Source organism: Anas platyrhynchos, chromosome 5 (assembly GCF_047663525.1).
Source record: "Anas platyrhynchos isolate ZD024472 breed Pekin duck chromosome 5, IASCAAS_PekinDuck_T2T, whole genome shotgun sequence".
NCBI classification, from domain to species: Eukaryota; Metazoa; Chordata; class Aves; order Anseriformes; family Anatidae; genus Anas; species Anas platyrhynchos.
In genome coordinates, this window is record NC_092591.1 from 46,253,985 (window position 1) to 46,273,249 (window position 19,265).

At 52.9% G+C, this 19,265-nt stretch overlaps 1 protein-coding gene across 1 annotated transcript; it reads left to right on the forward strand.

Moving 5' to 3' along the window:
• The first annotated feature begins 1,780 nt into the window (after window positions 1-1,780).
• On the forward strand, window positions 1,781-18,119 carry PNPLA2 (patatin like domain 2, triacylglycerol lipase). The gene is given in 9 exon segments (NM_001310387.1): window positions 1,781-1,967; window positions 10,920-11,152; window positions 11,332-11,397; window positions 13,906-14,115; window positions 14,996-15,056; window positions 15,910-16,077; window positions 16,507-16,639; window positions 17,109-17,231; window positions 17,861-18,119. Coding segments are annotated over 9 exon segments (1,440 nt in total).
• The last annotated feature ends 1,146 nt before the right edge of the window (window positions 18,120-19,265 follow it).

The window sequence follows — 19,265 nt, forward strand, 5'->3', positions numbered from 1 at the left end:
CTTTTTGCCAGCTTGCTAGCATCTGTACCCAGGAAGCACTCAGCAAGAGATTACTGTTCACAAGGCTTATTTCATCAACCTGTTCCAATCGTGCAGCAATAACTTCCTCAGATAGGCAACACTGAGAGGTAACCACTTGAGGCAGAGTGGTGTAAAAAACTAAGAATGAGGCTGCTACTGAAAACTAAAGTGAAACTAACCTCGTTATTGTCACAGCATTGTTTTTGGTTTCCAAACACAGCAGGAACGTTATGTTTCGTAAAATGCTGACAAAAGAGGAAGCAATGTTAGCTCGAGAACAAAGCTGCTCTTGTGGTTGCCAGTGTTAAGGAGGTTTCTGCTAACAAGGTTCAGCTCAGCTTTAACACAGATTTCCTCTAATGTTACAGACCAGTGACTAGCTGTCCAGCTGCACAGTTCTGAAAAGTGCAAGACAATGTTTTCTTTGGATTTGGCTACATGGAAAATGTCTTTCAGCATCCCCAAAGGAACAAGGTGAAAGCACCATGATTGTCTTGGTGCTGAGGGGTAAGAAGGGCCTTTAGGAGGGATAAGGCTCAGGTGTCCCAAAACTCACCTCTCCAGGTGGAGGAGATGAAGGTTGACAAGGGTCATATAAAGACACCCAACGTAAGGGAGGAAGGAAGGAAATTGCAAGACTAAGTAGAGGTTTGAGAGGAAGTCAGAGAGGGAGGTTATTGTGTATAAACAGGAAACTTAAGACCTTTGAAAGGCTGCTTCCAGGGGAAGGAACGGGAGTGGGGGGCCACCTTGATGAACCTCAGTAACACAATTAGTGAAAGTCCTGTGGGGAGGAAGGCTTAGTCTGAGAGCTCTTAAGGACAGGTGTAACCCTGAATGAGGTCCTTCTCTTGATAGAAATGCCTTTACTCTATATTGGTGCTATTAAGAAGTTATTTATGCTCTTTGTACCTCTGAGCCTGCCATGCTGAGCCTCCTGATGTCCCTGTAAACTCTCACGCTTATCTAGTGAGTTGAGTGCCTGCAGCCTGCCCTAGCTGTGACAAGGGGATAGTTCCACCTTCCGAGACCTCTGCTGAGCTGACAGTGCTGCCATGGGCTGATATAACACAGCCTTGTTCGGAAGCACCAATAGAAGTTGTGGTCACCTTGGTGAAAGGTAAGCGACTGTGTTTTGGTGAGCTCGGGGCAGGCTCAGGGAGCTGTTAGGAGTGCTGTGCTCTGCTGTTGAGATGTAGAAGCCTCCCTCAGGTTCCTGAGCGCTCTGTGAAGAGAAAAGCTCGATGTTTTCCCATCCCCTGACATTTATTGCCTGTATGTTGCTCTGGGGAAGCAAAGCGCCGTGTTGGTGTGACAGCCCACGGGCTGGGAGCACAGACCTCCGACACCCAGCACCGAGGTTGGGGCGCTAAACCCTGTCCCCTGTGTCCACGGGTGGACCAGAGGGGGCTGAGGGGGACACAGTTCTCGGTGCCCCCGGCCCCGGAGGGGTTCACGGGAGGAAGGGTTGTGAGGCGGAGCCGCCGCCCGCCCTCCCATTGCTGCCCGCGGAGGGGAGGCGGCAGCGCCGCCCCTCAGCCCGGCCCCTCAGCGGGGCGGGCCGCCGGCAAGGGGCGCCCCATAAAACCGCGACGGCGGGCCCTGGTCGCCCAGTGGCAACCCAGAGGGTCTCAGCAGCCTTTATCCTTCCTTCATCTCCAGCCTCTCGCCCCCCGGCCCGCCCGCTCGGCGGCGGTGGGGCTGTGAGCGGGTCCCCCCCCCACCCCGTCCCGTCCCGTCCCATCCCGTGTCGGAGGCCATGTTCCCCACGGACTCCACCTGGAATATCTCCTTCGCCGGCTGCGGCTTCCTGGGGGTGTACCACGTCGGGGTGGCCAGCTGCCTGCAGGAGCATGCCCCCTTCCTCGTCGCCAACGCCAGGAAGGTCTACGGTGCCTCCGCCGGGGCGCTCACCGCCACCGCCCTCGTCAGCGGCGCCTGCCTGGGTAAGGGGGGCCCGGGGGAGGCTTTGGGGGGGATTTGGGGGCATTGGGGGGCTCCTTGGGGCCCTTCTGGGGCGCCCATGGGTGCAGGGCTGCCTGTGGTGCACCAGCCGGCTGGGACCCTTCAGCCTTCCCTCCCTTCCTTGTTGTCGTTATTCTCTCTTTTTTGGTGTTGTTTCTGTCTTAGGGCAGCACAGGGATGGGGGCAGCGCCCTGCCTTCCTGCTGCCTTCCTCACAGCACGCGTGGTGCTTTGTTTCTGAGGGGTTTTGCCTCGCCACTCGCGCCCTCAGCTCCCTGCATACAGGAGGTGGAGGCCAAAGGGGTAAAAACACCTTTCGGAAATGGGTGGCAGGGGTAAAAACCCCCTCTGAAATGGGCCCCCTGTGAGGAAGGCAGCGGGTGCTGCCTACAGGGCAGGTGGCTGCCGAGGGCGCCTTGGAGAAGGCTCCCCTCGGTAGGAAAGCAGCCGAGCGGCCCCATGTTCACCCCCCTGGTGTAGGGGGAGATCTGTTTTTAGGGTCGTCTGTGCGCAGGCTGGCCTGACGAGGCATGGGGTGGAGAGATGTCGAGCTCTCGCCGCATGGCTGTGGGTTTTTGGGTGCTGTGAGCAGGCAGCGAAGCAACCGGAGCCACCATGCAGCGTGTGTGTGCGGGCTGGGGCTGAGCGTCTCCAGGCACTGCATCCCCGAGGCTTTATTCTTAGCACTGTTATTTTCAGAAGAGGGCTATTCCTGGGGCTGCCAGGCACTGGGGAATCTTCTCACCCTTTGTATGAGCCAGATCTTCAGTTTGCCTCAATGCTATCTATCTACATTCTTCACTTACAGAATAATTTTATTTAAAGTGGGCACCCAGTGTAGGTTCTTCATGCTTAGGGTATGGTTTGGGAACGGCCAGCTGAAGGTGTGTGTGGTGCCTCATGTTGTTTTGCTCGCCTGGCAGCCTAAAAAAGCTGCTGGCTGTCAAGTTCAGCTGGTTTACGTAGGGGGGGTGGGGAAGCCAACAAGCACAGCACAGCTTGTTGCCCTTGGAAGTTTTTATTCTGAGAACAGCAAATACATACAATGACCTTAAACGTGAAATGAGGGATGTGATGTGAGGGAATCAGGTGCATCTCTTCAGTCTCAAATAATTTATCGGTGGAAAGGCTGTTTCTGAAGTGAATATAGGAACCTGTCCTGGAGCAAAGTGAAACCAGAGCTGTTTACTGCTTGAGCTCCTCTTGCCTTGATCTTTCAGGGCACTCCCTGTTCCTTGGGGACAGGTAGGGTTTTGTGATGCAGCCTTCGTGCAGCAAAAGTTATCTGTATGGTTAGGCTTGAACTTTCCCCCTCCTGAGCGTTTCGTTTGCAGGACCGACCGATGCAGCGGGGCCACTGCTTGTGGAGCAGGGTGGGGAGCTCTCACCAGCTGCTCAAAGCTCAGCCTGGCATTTCTGGGCTGTAGTCACGCCGCTTTCCTCAGGGATAAGGGAATAGGCCTCCTCTAATCCCTTCTCCTGCAGGGGTCTGTTTGCTGCCAGGCTCTTGACTGCTTCGCTTGCTGTTGCTTGTGCTGAAGAGGTGAGTGCACGGCCAGCCTCCGCACTGGGAGCGCCCCGGCTCGCTGTCAGGTGTGGCAGCGCCGTGGGACAGGCTGGCAGCAGTGCCCCAACCCTTCCCCTGGCCCAGACACCTCTGCCGTGTTGAGCAAGGCTCTTATCTTGTCTGCCTTCTTTCTGCTACTTATATACCTGGAGCATCCACATGTCTTGGATAGAAAAACCAGCAGAAAAGCAGCAGAGCTGACTTGTGAAAGTAAAAGCAGAGCAGGTGCCCAGCTGAGACTTGGTATCGCTGCACTTTGTCCCTGTCATAAAGCTCCCTGACAGCGCAGGCTGAGGTCCAGGGGTTGGGATGAGCTCACAGGGAAGAGGTACAGCTGCAGCCTGTGCTGGCTGAGCAGTTCATCCTGGTGCAGGCTGCTGGGGGGCCCTGAGGATGTTAGTGCAGCTGGTTTCTCTTCATAGCAGCCCGTGAGCTTTAAGGCTCGTGGCATCCATGCCCTGTGCTCCCTGCTGCCCTGCCCATCGACTGGGAAGACTGAAGGGCATCTCCGGGTGGGTGGCAAGCACGGGACTCCTGCAGCAGCCTTGCTTGTTTGGCTGAGTGTAGGTAAGGTTAGTGCCTGCCTGCATCTGCTCATGGTTGTGAACTCTGTCACTGCTGTGCAGAGAAGCAGTTCCTGGGCAGGAGTGGAAAAAACTTTTCCTTCGGGTTTTCTTTGGGTTTGAGCCTTTGAGGCCCTGACCAAAGAGAACAGCCTCTCCTGGGCTTCAGAGCCTAGGATCCCACTTAAGGTGCCTCCTCCAGCTTTTTTCTTCTTGTTAAGCACTTCACTGCAGGCTGTAGGGATCTCGGATGTGTTCTCCAGGGCTGTAGCTGGGGTGTTGACCCGTGTTTGAAGTGCTCTCTCCAGCTTTGAGACTCTTTGGCCTGTTGGCATGGAAAAACATTGCTATTTCTCCATTAGTCACATGTGTGGATATCGAGGTGCACTTGCATGTTTACAAGGCGCTTGATCATGCGTGCTACGCTGTTGGAGCATGAATCACCTCTTGTCCAGAGGCTTTTCTGTGAAATGGGCTTCTGTGTCAGCTCTCGGGGCTGCTGGAGCCTGGCCCGCTGGGAAACACCTTCGTGTGCCAAGCAGGCGAGAAATTGGTGCTGGCTTTGCTCTGCCTTATGTGTGCCTCAGCTCCTGCAGCCCTTCCTGAGCTAGGAAATCAACCTAGGGAAGCTTTTCCTAGGTTGATTACAACCATTTATTATTTTTCCCCTTAGTATCTAGCCAGGCGTCTGTCCCAGCCTTGCCCCGTGATGCAGTAATTGTTATCTGAGTCAGGTTTGCTCACTGCCTGTCACTGTGTGATCCCCAGGAGCAGTGTGGGCTCCCTTTGCACTGGGCAGCGGAGGGGGCAGGAAGGGCTAACCCTTTCCTTTGCCCTTAGAAATGGAAACCTCTCTCAATGAGCGGCAGAGACATCGTTAGTGATGGGCTGCTGAAGTGCAGGTGCGTGCAGGGGCTTAAAGCCTGATGGCAGAGGTTATTTTCTCTGCGTGTGTGGAGCCCAGTGCCAAATCCCAGATTAATAATAAATAAATCAGCTTGGTTTCTATGGAGTCCGCAGGGCACTACCCGGCTGTGCTGGCCAAGGTGTGAGTCGTGCCGCCCGCTGCAGGGAAGCGCACGTGGTGCTGCTGTGGGAAGGGGTCCGTGGCGCTCGATCCATGGGGCTCTCCTCTGCTGTGGGAGAAGGGCTGCGTGTGCTGGGCTGCGGCTGAAACACTGCCCAGAGTGCCTGCAGATAAACTGTCCTTAACTCTGCTAAGCTCGACGTGCTCTGTGCTTGAGGATGGCCATGCACAAGAGGTGGAGAGATGGCCTTTGGCTTGGCGCTCCTTTCTGGAGCTGGGCATGGCCAAACCTTCTTACAGGGGCTTTGCAGTTGATAATCCTGGCAGGCCAGCGGGCTTTGTGCTGCCCTCTGCTGCTTGCCCAGCCTTACAGGCTGTGATGCTTCGTGGTGCCACTAAGGGCCGGGTCTGTGCTGGTGCCTCCTGCCTGCAAAACCCCCACCAAGCTTCATCAGGTGGCCTGAGCAGCTCGTGGTTGAAGTATTTCTCCCAAGAACAAACCTTCCTCTAGATAGGATGCGGTCTCAGGATGGATGCTGGGTTCGGAAGCCCGGGATTTGAAGGGCTGAGCGCTGCTTTCACGTGGGACCTGGCAGTGGCTCTGCTGCCACCCCCATGGGTTGTCTCCTCCATCCTGAGACGGGGAGGTGGCAGCTGGGGGTGTAAATGAGTCAAGGAGTGCTTTACATATGCAAATCACAGGAGCTGCTCTTGCTGGCTTATTTGAATGCTGCTGATTCAGGGCTGGGCCCGGTGAGAAAGCTCGTGGTGTGCAGGGTGTGGGTTCGGGTTATGTCAGGCACGGAGAAAGTCAGAGCCCTGGCCCAGAGCAGGCTGCAGCACAGATGTCTCGGTGTATCCAGCCAGCGGTGCTATGTTGTGGGCCTGCTAAAAACTCCAAGGGACCAAACCAGCCCTTTAGCTCCTCGCCATACTTAGAAATATAGAGAAGCTTGGGTGTGTGTGAGTGTCAGGGGATGTTGCTGCTCCTCTGGCTGCCTCCCTGCTCCTGCGCCCTCCGCCTCGCTGTGAAGCAGCTCCTCACATGGCTGCTTCCTCCTAGCACAATGCCCCTGCCTGCGTCCTGAGCAGTGCCTTGGAGCACCTCTCATCCCCCTGGCTCGGAGGGAGCCTGCTCTGCTCATGCGGGGCTGGTGGGGTGAGCTCAGCAGGGTGAGGTGACGCCGAATGCGATGGAAGGGCAAAGCGGGCACGGTGAGCAGGGAGGTGCCTGGCGTGGGACGGAGCGTTCGCCGGCAGCACGGACGTCAGGAGCAGGGCACGATGCAGGCTCAGGGCCAGGGGTGGATTTCAGAGCTATTCCTTTCATTCCCTGCCAGGGCAGGACGGTGCTCCAGTAGCACAGGGCTGTACAGTGAGTATGGGCGAGGAAGGAGCGCGCAGTGTGGTGTGTGGGTGCCCCTTGTGCACCGAGTCCTGCTGGGGATGAACCTGGGGGCTTTGTGTTAGTGGCTGTCACCTGGATGAACAAGGCAAGAGCTGCTGGTTCCTGTCCTGCCTGCGTGCAGGGCAGAGCAGAAGGGCAGCTTCACACTCATGCAGCTGGTTGTCGGTCCTGCCTGCAGGAACAACGCAGGCACTGGCTTGCAGGACACCTGCTGCCTGGTGAGGCTTTGCTGTGCCAGCACTGCCCTAATGCCAGTGCAAAGGTTCGGCTGAGGCGTAAGCAAGGCTGGCAGCTCTTGTGCCTGCTCTCCCAAAGCCTTTTGGCTTGTGCCCTAAGCAAAGTAACCTACCTCAGACATCCTGGGGACTGCCACGTTAGGGAGAGGGAGGCTTGGGGCTCTGGAGCAGCTGCAGGCGATGGGCATTCAGGGTGTCCTCCTGCTGCGGGCTGCGTCTGGGCTCTGCAGCGCTGAGTGCCCAGCACTGGGCCAGCAGCTGGGGTGGGCTGAGCTGGGGCTGCAGGAGCTGGCCCTACTTCAACAGCTGTCTCTTGGTGCCTCCACTCACCCCACCTGCCAGGTAAGGAGAGGGGCTATTTATCAGCCTGGAAGGGGCCTGAGGAGTCACTCTGATTTTTTGCTAAAAAATCTTTTTCTCTGCAAGAAAGAAACCACTTCTTCCCAGCTGTTACCTGGAGCTGAGGCAGCTCCTTGTTACCTGATGACAAAACAGTAGAAGAGAAGGAATGACTGATAACTTATAGATCACATAAATGCTCCTCACAACCACAGAAATGAGGGGAGTCCCAAGGAGCAGCCTGTCCTGGTACGTGTTTCTCAGCATTACCCGCTGACAGGATGATGTGCATGGATGGGAAAACGCCCAGTGCCGCTGGGGGTTCCCGTGCTGGCTGCCTTCTCCCAGCCCCAGGCACTTAAAGAGCTTTTTTGTGTGTGTCAAATAGTGGCATTTATACAAATTCAGCCACAGGCATAGTGGCAGCGGATCTTTCCCAGGCTGAGGTCGGTGCCCCTGAGGACTGGAGGTGTCCCTGGCTCACCTGCAGGCTGCTGTCTGCTGGCCCCTCTGGGGAGCGAATGGGCGCTGAGGAAACGTCCAATGAAGCTCCCTCGGTTAATTATTTTCTAGCTGTCAGCCTGCAGACTCCTCTTTCGATGTCCCTGGTTTACAGCTCAGTGTTTTCAGGCTGGTGAGGGGCTGGGCTGTGATTAGGGCTGTGCCCTCTCCAGGGAGAGGCCGGGCAGGAGAAGCGTGCGCCTTGCCTGCTGTCAGCGAGGAGGCAGTGCAGGGGCTGAGCTCGGGAGGAGGGTGAGGCAGCTATCCCAAAACCTGTGCCCCTCTCTGGTTGTTTCCCTTGCAGGGCTGTCCCTGCGCTCAGCCCTGCTCCTGTTTCCCACCCGGGGAGCAGGAATGTCCCTGGCGCAGGGGGTGATCTTTGTGCCCACGTGGAGCTCTTCCAGGGGAGCTGCGGCCCCAGGAGCCGGAATGTCCAGCATGCCCCCTCCCTCCTCGCCCTGTGCTGCTCCTATTTTTGTGCCTGCCTTAAGCTCTTTTTTCCACTTGAAATACCTCGTGGGTCAGCCGTCCCCTGGCTGGCTGCGGGATGGTTACCGGTGTGGGCAACAGGCGAGCGCCGAGGTGCCCTTGGTGCAGAAGACAGAGGTCAGGAGGGGCCCGGGGCTGCTTGCCTTCCCCCAGCAGGCTGAGCACAACCCATGGGAGCAAGAGCTAATTCTTTAAGGAAACCAGGCTCAGCAGGACAATAAGCTCATGTAAAGCTGGCTTGGCAAAGCTTAAAGATGAACTGGGATCCCGCGGCTGCCTACAGGGCTCTTCCCCCAGGCAGCCATCCTTTGCCTCTTGTGGCTGCTGCAGAGGGATCCCAGGCCCGAGGTGGCCCAGCTGGGCTCCCTTGTGCCTTGTGAAATATTTCTCGTTGATACAGGCTGTTTTTTTAGAGGGATAATGGTTTAGTGAAGTCTGTACGGGGAGAAGCGTTGGATAAATGGGGTGGTGGGAGAAGAGCTGGTGCCAGCTGTGGGAGGTTGGCAGTGCTCCTTGGGATGTACCCCAAGAGAGGAAAATAAATATTGTGGTTTTCCACGTGACCCTGTGCCCTGAATCATCAGAGCCACCAGAAACAAACTGCTCTGTGGACTGGAGCTGGCACAGAATTACCCCAGCAGGGGCAGGCACTTGGTGGCTGACTCCTGCAGGCTTTTTCTCTCCCACTCTCGTTCAGCTGCTCCCTCTGGCAGACTCCTTTGATCCCCTCACTACCAGAAAAGCTATTCCAGGAAAACCAGCTCCAGTTCTGTTCACTCTCTCACCTCCCCGTTCTCCTCCCGGACTCATTTCCAGGAGGGCTTGCCATCTGTCCTGGATCTCGCTGCGTAAACCTGACTCCTTTGGCTGAGCCCTCGGCTGGCCTTATTTCCAGGAAAGCCGGCGGTGCTGCAGGCCGCCCCGTGCCTTCCTCGTCCCGCAGAGCTCCTCTGCGCTCGGTTTTGGTGCAAGCGAGCCAACGAGTCCAACGGGATCAGAGCTGCCCTCAAACTGGAATACCTGGGAAGCAGCTTTTGCACAATCTGTTTATATGCACACGTTAAAAAAAACACAAACCCAAACTATTCAAAAAATGCGATTGCTAATGATCAATAATTGTTGTTTTGTCCCCAGTTCTCCCATGCCCTGCTTGGCTGGGTAATGATGACAGAGAAGCAGCTGCAGCTGAAGTCCCTCCTCAGATGTTGAGACAGTGTTTCCTGGCATATTCGGGACTTTGTTTTGTTTTCCCTAAACTCCCAGATCAGATTTTTTGCTCAGACGTTAGTCATAAGCTCCATGTAATTGCAGTTGTCCCCAGTATCGCCATCACATCTCTGCAGGCCGAGGTGCCAAGTCCAAAGGCAAGTTTCTCTAAGCACCATCCCTGAGCCACCCTCCCCAGCATGGCCCTGCGAGTGGGGTGTCCCCGTGGCTCAGCACCCACCCTGTTTATTATTGGGGTTTCAGCAAGGCCAGCAGCGTGCAGTGGGGCTTCCAGGACTCGTGTGGCCAAGGTGCTGGAGTGGGATCCGGCCATTTTTGGGCTCTGCTGCGGGTTCTTTGTGTGTATTCCTTCCTCTCGTTAGGCACAAAGGTGTCTTAGGCATGGTGTGCTAATAAGTTGTCGTTTTTGGCTGTCGTCCTTCACGTTGGGAAGGATGTTGAACTGCAACTACTATCTGGAACAGGCTGGGCTCAGTGGCTTACTGCTAATTGAGTAAGTAAGATCAGAGTTAGGCTGCTAAACATTGCTTTAGGAAAGAGCAGAAGACTGGGATTATAGGGCTAAAAATTGCTTCAGAGAGGGGAACTTGGATTTTCTGCTCAGTTGCTACCTCACAGTACCCAAATCCTGACCCCAGAGCCTCTGGTCGTGGTCAAGGGTCTCGTTTGGTGCTCGCTTGAGCTGCTGGTGTCGCTGGCTTTCCTGCGCACACAATCACGTTAACAGGCTGCCCTAGTGGAAAACATGCTGCAGGCACACGTGTGTTGCAAAAGAATGGGATGTGTCAACGCCCCCGGTGCGCCGAGGGTGGTGTTGCTCTTATCTCTGTTAACCTCAGCCCAACTCGTCTGCCTCTGTTCTGCAGTCACAGGGCTGAGAGGGACCGGGAGCAAACCAGAGGGATTTCAGGTTGGCAGGAACCGACAGCAGCTTTCATCTGTGCCCGAGAACTGACCTGCAGCTTGGGGAGAAGATTTAATTTGTGGAAGCGTGGCTGTTTCCCCCCATTCTTTTAATTCCTGCCCGGATACTTTCCTCACCCATCCATTCCCTGTGCCCAGAGGAGGCACTGCCCTGGGTCTCAGCACGGCTTGGGCTGCATTTGGGAGCAGCAGGCAGGGCAGGGTGTGCAAAGGGCAGCGTGCTGGGCATGCAGGAGTTGGCTGGGGGTGATGTTTTTGTTTTGTTTTCTCCCGTCCCTCCTTTCCCACCGCAAAGCCCTGAGCTCTTGCCAGGCTGGGCTCCGAGTGACCGTGAGCTCACGGGCTTAGCGGCCGTGCAGATGTCCCTGTTGTGCTGAGGGGATGTCTTCTCCCCTCCAAACCCAGCTGGGTCACTGTGTGAAAGTGTCAAGCAGCCGTGCTTCTGGGAACCCTTCCATCGGGGCCTGGTTTAGTGCTTTGGAGTCAGATATGGGCGGGATGGACACCAAAGCCTCACTCATCTTGAGCTATATCCTCAAGCAGCGAGAAACCTCTGAATAAAGCTCTGCATGAGGTTTTTCTACATCTTTTTTTTGTGAAGAAGGCTGGTTTTGCTAGCATTTCATGGGGTGTTTTTCTTTCTATCATTGCAGGTGAGGCTGGCGCCAGCATCATTCGAGTGTCCAAAGAAGCACGGAAGAGGTTCCTGGGGCCGCTCCACCCATCCTTCAACTTGGTGAAGATCATTCGGATCTGCCTGTCCAAGACCGTGCCGGAGAATGGGCACGAGGTCGCAGCAGGACGTCTGGGGATTTCCCTTACGCGGGTGTCTGATGGAGAAAACGTCATCCTGTCGGACTTCCATTCCAAGGAGGAGCTCATCCAGGTGACTGGAAACTTCTTGCAGAGGGCTGGGCAACAACTGCGAGCTGGTTTGTTTTGCCTTGCACTCCCAATGTCCTTTGTAACATAGCTTAATTCCCAGCACATGCCAGTACGGCACTTGGACTAACTCAGTAGGCTTTGACACGATCCTTACGTGCTGACTCTCTTTTTTTTCCCCAGGCCTGTGTTTGCAGCACCTTCATCCCTGTGTACTGCGGGCTGATACCTCCAACCTTGCGTGGAGTGGTAAGGCTTTAAGACATTTCTTTGTTAAATCATGTACTGGTGAATAAGAAGGCAGAAATGCCATACTCAGTTCTGATAGTCATGTTGCCCATCTGCTAGCAGGAAATATTGTGAAGAAGCATGAGAAATTCCCAAGTAAATAACTTCAGCAGCAAATAGATCTTCTTTTCCAGTCCTGCAGTTGGCTACAAATGTCCCAAAGGCTTGATGGTTTAACAGGATGGAAATACAGAGCAATCTGGACGAGTGCTGGTTGACTTAGCAGATAGTTCCCCGGGCTCCTTGTTACAAACGTTCCCAGCACTGAGGCTCCAACCCTGTGTGCATGTGGAAAGAACTTGGGTACAGGGTAGAAATCGTGATTGTAGTCTCTCTTCCACGTGCCTGACGCTCTTTGCAGAGCTTTGACAAGTGGTGCTGATGCCAGGCCTCTTCTCCGTGACATTCTTCCTGTCCTTCCTGTGAGAATAATGTTCTCTGCCTGCAGGAGCTTCTTCTAGCTTCCTGTCCAGGAATATTCAGAGCAGTTTGTACTTTTTTGTATGTTCATGTTAAAAGTGAAAGCACTTGAAAGCTGTGAGAGCTTGAGCATCTCTGGGTATAGGAGTCACGGCTGAGGGCCTCGGCTGAGCTCGGACTTCCCTTGTGCTGTGTAGGTTACTGCATGCACTGAAAGGCACTTAGCTTACAAACATTTAGTTTACACTAAAAAGCTGAAAGGAAGAGCTGCTGTTAACGTCTGCGTGCCTTGGTTTCACACAAGAGACCTGACCGAGGTGCTTCAGTCTGACAGGGCATCAGGTCTGCTCCCGCTGCTACCAGTGTCCTGAGAGCGAGGTCGGTTCTGCTCCTGCCTAACATCCAAACAGGCTGCTTCTGTGTTGTGCAAGCGTGTTGGGCAGGGGAATGATCTAGAGGAAACATTCAACATCCAGCCCTTCAAAGTGACAGAATCAGTGCTGGTTTGGCATGTGCTCAGCAGCCACAGGCTGGGGTTTTGTCCCGCAGCTGGTGGGAATGTCTCAGTGGCTCTTGCATGAGACTCCTTGGTGCTAATTGAGGTGAGCCTGGCTCAGGCAAAATCACAAAACTCCCAACACCAGGGCTTTTGGAATTTGCAGCTGCCCGACTTCTCATGTCGAGTTTCCTCGTGGGGGAAGGCGGTGGCAGCGGGGGTATGTGTGTGAGGAAATCAGTTTTTACCTCTTGCCCAGAAAATAACGATCCTTCCTGACTCTGAAAGGGCGTACGGTGAAGGAGAGGCTATAGTAGATTGGACATGAGCTTAGGCTTTGAAATGGGGCTACATGATTCCTGGCATACCCTTGATGACTATATTTGCCATGGGACATGCTGACAGGCCAACTCAGATCATGAGGACCACTTTTCAAGGCAGTGTGATTGTGAAAAGTATAATGTCCTTATCCAAATCCTGCCTTCCTCGTTGTTTTTTTTTTTTTTTTTTTTTCCTGTGTTTACTTCTCTGAGCTCTAGCAGCCTCCTGGAGGGGATGATGAAATAAATGGGTGGGAGGGAGAGGAAAAATTAATTCTGTGTTGCTTGGGGGGGGTTGTGATGGACCAGAAAGCAGGGTCTGCCTCTTTTTTCCTTTCTTTCCATGCAGGCTTTGCTTTGCCGGCTTTGTTGGAGGCTTCTTTCTAACAGCATGTTAACTCATGCTGCCACCCTCAGGGAAACGTGGGTTTCTGCGTCCTTACCACAAACTAGCTGTTTTGGCTAAGCGGCCAAAACACTCAGATCTGAATCTTCTTCAGACAAAGCAGGTGTCTGGCACTGTGCTGCCTGCTCTGTTCTGTCCTCTGCCACTCTGCATGGCGTGGTCCTTCCTTGCAGGGGGCGTCTGTCTTCCCTAGCTGTGTCTGGTTGCCCTTCCTGCAAGGGGAATGCCACTGTGTTTACAGAACATATGTACAGAACATTCTCTGATAAGAGGGTGCCTATTAGGCGCAAAACCCAAGTCCCTTACGCTATATCACAGCACAGTGAGCTGGTTCCAGATGTGTTGGGATTGCTGCTCAGTTACCCTGCTAGAAACAAACCAGCTGCTTTCGTTCTTAGTTAACCAGCTTTCTGATGGGGGGGACCTGTGTCTGAGCTATTCATTTTAAAGATGAGTAAAGCAAAGTCTAATGGCAGTGTGACAGCTTAGACCAGCGTGAGTTGGCACTGCCGTGGCTGTTGGTGTGTCACGCTGGATAGCACTGAAGCCCCACAGCAGATACGTCAGCAGTCACACGAGTGAATTTTGCCTTTCTCCTTGAACTTTAGTGACCAAAGCACTCCTTCCTAGGAAGAAAAGCACGTAGCAAATGGTGACTATAAATAACACAGCTGTGCTTTTGCTACTTTCAGCTCCTCTGGCACTGGTGGCTGTTGTCCATTCTTACCTGAAGTTGTTGGCACAGATGTTAATGGGGGCAGTGTTTCTACTTGAAGTCGCTTGATCAATTACAAGAGTGAAGAGTGATTCACTTCTCTTTATTTCAGAGATACGTTGATGGAGGGATTTCAGACAACTTGCCCCGATACGAGCTGAAGAACACAATCACAGTGTCTCCGTTCTCAGGGGAGAGCGATATCTGTCCTCGGGACAGCTCCACCAACATGCACGAGCTGAGAGTAACCAATACAAGCATCCAGTTCAACCTTCGCAACCTCTACCGCCTCTCGAAGGCCCTGTTTCCTCCGGAGCCACAGGTGAGGTTCCTGGCAGTGCCCAAACATGGGGACAGTGGATAGATGCTGGCTGACCTCTGCTCTTCAGGAGCAGGAGGAGGATTGCAGATGCTTAGTTTTGTATCTCTTGTTTGTTTGTTTTTTCACCTTGACATTTAGCAGCCCCGTGAGCTGGCAAACCTTGAGCATCTGCACGAGGTCATGTAGGTGGCTTGGTTTTCTGTTGATACTGTAAGATTTGGAACTCAGGTGCTAGCAGTTGCTTGGAAAGTATTCCCACATGCCTGTGTGGCATTTGCCAGGAAGCCAGGCTCGCTTCTAAACAAGGGCGTATCAGCCCTCATAACCAATGTGCTCGTGATGTTTTTTAAGGTCACGCTAGAGCTGCCAGGCTGAAGCCAGTGACTGCCTCCTAAAAAGTGCCACTGGAGCAGGTGGCACCGCAGACAGCTTTGCATGCTTCTGCTGCTGGGCAAATACAACCTTAGCCCTGGCATTTGAGCATAATAAACATGCATCCGTGTCCTGAATCGCTTGGACAAGTTTTCTGCTGCCCCATTCCTAGTCCTGGCTGGCTTTATCTGTAAACACAGCGGCCCTTCCTGGCATCTGCAGGAAGTATTTTGGGCTGCTTATCAGAGTGACTCCCAGAAGGCTGCCCACAGCAGCGTCGGCTCTAGAGGGGCAAATGAAGTAGCTGCCACTCTAAGCCTGTACTTGGGTAGGATTCCAGCTGTCCCTTCCAACATGAGTTATCTGGTGATTCCCATATCCAAAGCTTCCACGTTACGCCTCTTCTGCTCACAACCAGAGTTCTCGAAAGTCAGCATTGAGCTGAGTGCTTGCTCTGCTCAGCCAGGCAGTCTCCAAATGACCTGCTCTTGCCTTCCCCTGCCCACAGGTGCTGCGGGATATGTGCAAGCAGGGCTACCGGGATGCGCTGCACTTCCTGAAGAAGAATGGTAAGGCACTGAGTGTTTGTGGGGTGCACTGACCTGCTTCTCTGCACGGCTTGGTGGTGTGGCTTTGAGGCCAGTTACTGCATGTATAAAATGTGGGAGGGTAGAACCGATCAAGGTGCGTGCCTTGGATACCAGTGTATGGGATTTGGGATTTCCATCTGTAAGTATATTTTAGCACTGCAGGAAGTAGAGTTAGAGTGGACACCTTCTCAGTGCAATGCAGTTGAAATCACACAGTGTGTGCTCAGCACTAGAGCAGTTGTTGGGCACCAGTGCCATTTGGAGCTTCAGCAGGTACCCTGCACCCTCTCATGTGCAGCCAGGGTATGTGTAAGGAGGCAGAGCATGCTCTCAGTAGTCTCTGGAGCGTGGCAGTTTGACACTGCTCTTAAACCTTCTGATACATGAACCCCCAGACTTCCGTATCTCCTTAACCTCCTGTTGCTGTCTGAGTGTGTTTGATGCCACCTAGTGTCAATTTCCAGCAGACCGAGCACGGTTTGCTTTGTAGTGCATACCTTACAGGATAAGAACAGTCATGCAGCTCTGGGTTAAGCTGCAGGAGGGAAATTGAAATTAGTTACTGGCAGAGTATATAGCAACAAACCCCTGTGAAACAGCACCCTGCAGTATGTGGAGGTGAAACGTTAGATTTTCTGTTGGGGAAAGAGAAGATGGGCTTAAAGCAGCTGGTTATTAACTCATTGTGGTAAGCATTACAACAGATACAAGCTAAAGAGGCTCGATGTAATGTCTGTCTAGTGGTGGGTGAAGTGAAGACAAATGTTTTAAGTGCAAGGCAAGAAAGGGCAGCTATTTTGTATCATCCTTATGATTTGGCTTCTCTTCTCAGGTCTCCTTAATCGCCCGAGTCCTGCCCGTCCTCTCCTTGCCATAGAAGCTCCCCCAGGAGAGAAGAAAGAGGAAGAAACAGAAGCTGAGGACCAGTCAGAGGACAATACAGCTCTTGCTGTTGTTGAAGACCACATCTTTGAACACCTGCCTCCCAGACTGAACCAAGGTATGATCCAAAGGAAGAAAGCCCTGGCAATCTTCCTGTACTGCCTTGTTCCCTGTCAGAGAATTGCTTGGATGTGGGGTGTTGCTTGTGGTGGTTGTTTTGCTGCACCCAGGGATTGAACTGGTCTACACAGGTGCTTAGTTGTAGCTGGGACCCCTTAGATAAAGGTGTGGAGGCTGAACTGGGAGAGGATTCTCATTTGACTCTTCCGCATGGTAGCACAAGGACAGGATCTCGATGCTTGTTCCTTTGGTAACCTGATAAAATTAAAAGTTGCTGTCCCTCAGCTGTGCTCGGGGAACTGCTATCCTGAGTGAGACTTCCTTGAGAAGTGGGAGGTGGGGAGAGAGGCTGGGTAACTTATAGGATATGGCAAGGAAAGGGATAATCCCACTGCAGGGATTCAGCTGTGTTCTCTTCTGTCTTCAGCTCTTCTGGAGGCTTGCGCAGAAAGAAGAGGTCTCCTGACTGGCATCACCAACATGCTGCCTATACGTGTGGCCACAGCGATGATGGTCCCCTACATGCTGCCCCTGGAGTCTGCAGTTTCCTTCACTGTCAGGTATGCTTCAGCTGTTTCCTCCGGTGGTTTTCTTCCCCGTGCAGCCAGCTGTTTGTAGGAATCTCATGAGAGGCGTCTCCCCTCTGGAGTGAGAGCAGTTCCAGTCACTTTCAGCCCTAAACTTCCACAGCTGGGAAGGCAAGTCCTTCAGACCTGTTCTTAGTACAAAGTACTGTATAAAAGGTCTCTGGAAGGAGATTGTGATAGGAAGGCTTGGGAGAAAAACGTTTTCCAAATCTGAAAATGGACGGGGAATACAGAAAGAGCAGATTCAAAACTTAAAGAGTAAATCCTGGGCTGTTCCCATTCTTCACAGCTTCTCCCCTTTAATTCTCTGAATGGTTGTGTGAATGGCTCGTATTGCTGTTGTCACTAAAAATGAGTAACCATCCATAGGAGGCAAAACTGTTTCTTTCTGTCCTATCCTTTGTGTGAGCTGAACTTAGGTTTGTCTCCTGTCTCTTCCCAGGTTGCTGGAATGGCTTCCAGATATCCCTGAGGATATTAGATGGATGAGGGAGCAGATGACTGAAATCTGCAACTATCTTGTGAAGAAAGCCAAGAAGAAACTGGGCAATCACCTTTCAGCCAGGTATGGCTGCTTTTTCCACAGCCCTGTTTGGGAGGAGTACTGTTTCTCTGTCCACCTTCTGAAAGGTGGCATCTTGTCCTTGGGAGCAGAGCAGCTCAGATTAACCAGAAGGATTTGCTGCCTAACTTCAAACAAAAATCTGCTCCACGGTCTCTTGGTTTCTTTAACTGTTGGATAGATGCGGCCTGTGGTCTGCTTCTTCAGGCAGCTTCTGTGATGAAGCTGTTATTGCAATAGGTTAAAAGATGGAGGTCTAACTGAAATGATACACTAGCTTATTCCACTCTCCCTTTGTAGAAGACAGGTGCTTGTCTGTGTGGCATTTGCCAGCCCAAGGTTCCCTAAAAGTTCCTTCATAGGGGTTCTTGAGTTCAAATTACTTTTTTTTTTTTTTTTTTTTTTTTTTTTTTTTTTTTTGGATAAGAATAGGAAACTGTATTACAGCTGTGGGCAGAGGGTCCCAGCTGTGATTCAGGTGATGGTAAGACGTGGTGATTCTTTCCACAAGAGCTCATGGTCTGTATAAACAGGAGGTGTGAGCAGGGGGACTGTGCCTGTAGCTCTGGAGCTCTGCTCTGGTGACTGCTCCAGGCATCCCACATCCTGACCCTCTGCGTTCTGTCTTTCAGGCTTTACTTTGAGCTCGGAGGGCCCCAGAGTCTGCCAATTCCTTCAGCGCCTGCCTGTGGCGAAGCAATGCCCATGTGGATGAGAAGCAACCGTTCCCTGTCCGATGTCATGCTGAAGTGGGAGGAGTACCAGCGCCAGCTCATGCTGGGCTTACTCTGCATCAACGTGGACATGCAGGCCTCCCTCTTCCCTCGGGAAGGGTTTCAGATAAAATTCCCACCTCTAGACTGTGCGAAAGAGTGCCTGCCGCTCTTCTGAGCCTGCTGCCCTGCGGGGATGGGGGTGGGTGGGAAGGGAAGCACATGTAGGGTGGGACCAGTCTCATCCCTTGGCAGCAGGCTGCCCTGTGCTCATGAATATGCTGCAAAGGGGGTTTCCCCGGGATGGAGACTGGTGGAATTGACTGTAGCCATTTGTTGCCCCCTGGGCCAGGCAGGAGATCTCTGTGTTAGAGGATGCAGAGGCGGATTCCTTGCTCTAGACTTGTGCTGAGGCCTGGCCACTGCCCGTGGCCGTGCTGACGCTGGCCCAGCTGGGCTATCCCAAATAATGCACTTTGAATTGCCGTTGGCTTTTTACCGCCAAATAATCAGGACGTAGACGACGCTCTCGAGTTCACATAGCTTTTAGTTTGGATCTTTAGAGTATAACAGTCTGCTTTTCTTGACTTGTCTGACTTACCTTTGTGCTACTGGAAGATGAGGTAGCCTCTTGCCAAAACAGTTTTTCTTAGGGCTTCCAAATCTCCTCTTGACTTATTCTTTGCTGAAGCCAGATCCTTCTGTCCCTTAACTGCATCCCCACTGGAAACCAGAGCTGGCCCTGCTGCGGACTGCACTGGGACTGCAGAAATGTAGAAAACTTGTGTATTCACCCTGATTCGTATTATCATTTACTCTCCCTATATGATTTCCAACCTGATAGAACTTCTGCAGCTTGAATTTAAAGTATTAAATGTCACTGAGCTTATTTGAAAGAAGTAATTTAGACTGAGATTTTTTTTTCTCCATGGAGGTTGAGGCCCCATTCCTGTCACTGTGAATGGAATTAGTGTGGGATCATGCTGGAAAAGCTCAGTCTGACTGTCTCAGGATTAGTTTAGCAGCTGACACCGGGGAAGGAATGTGAAGTGTTTGTAGGAAGGTGAGATGGTGTGGGTCATGTTATCTTTGAGAGGTTTGTGGTGCTGTGTTGCAGCAAGCATTGGGTAAGTGGCCACCTTTGACAGGGGTTGGGCTTCGCCCCTTAAGGGACCATACAACTGAAGGATATTCCAAGTGGGTGCCACGTAAGGGATCTCCTGCCAAGCTGGGGCTTGACCCTGAGGATTTGGGGTGAGAAGGATGTAGGCTTGCAGTTACATCAGCCTTGCAGTTTGCCTGTCTTGCGTTGTGGCTCACGGGC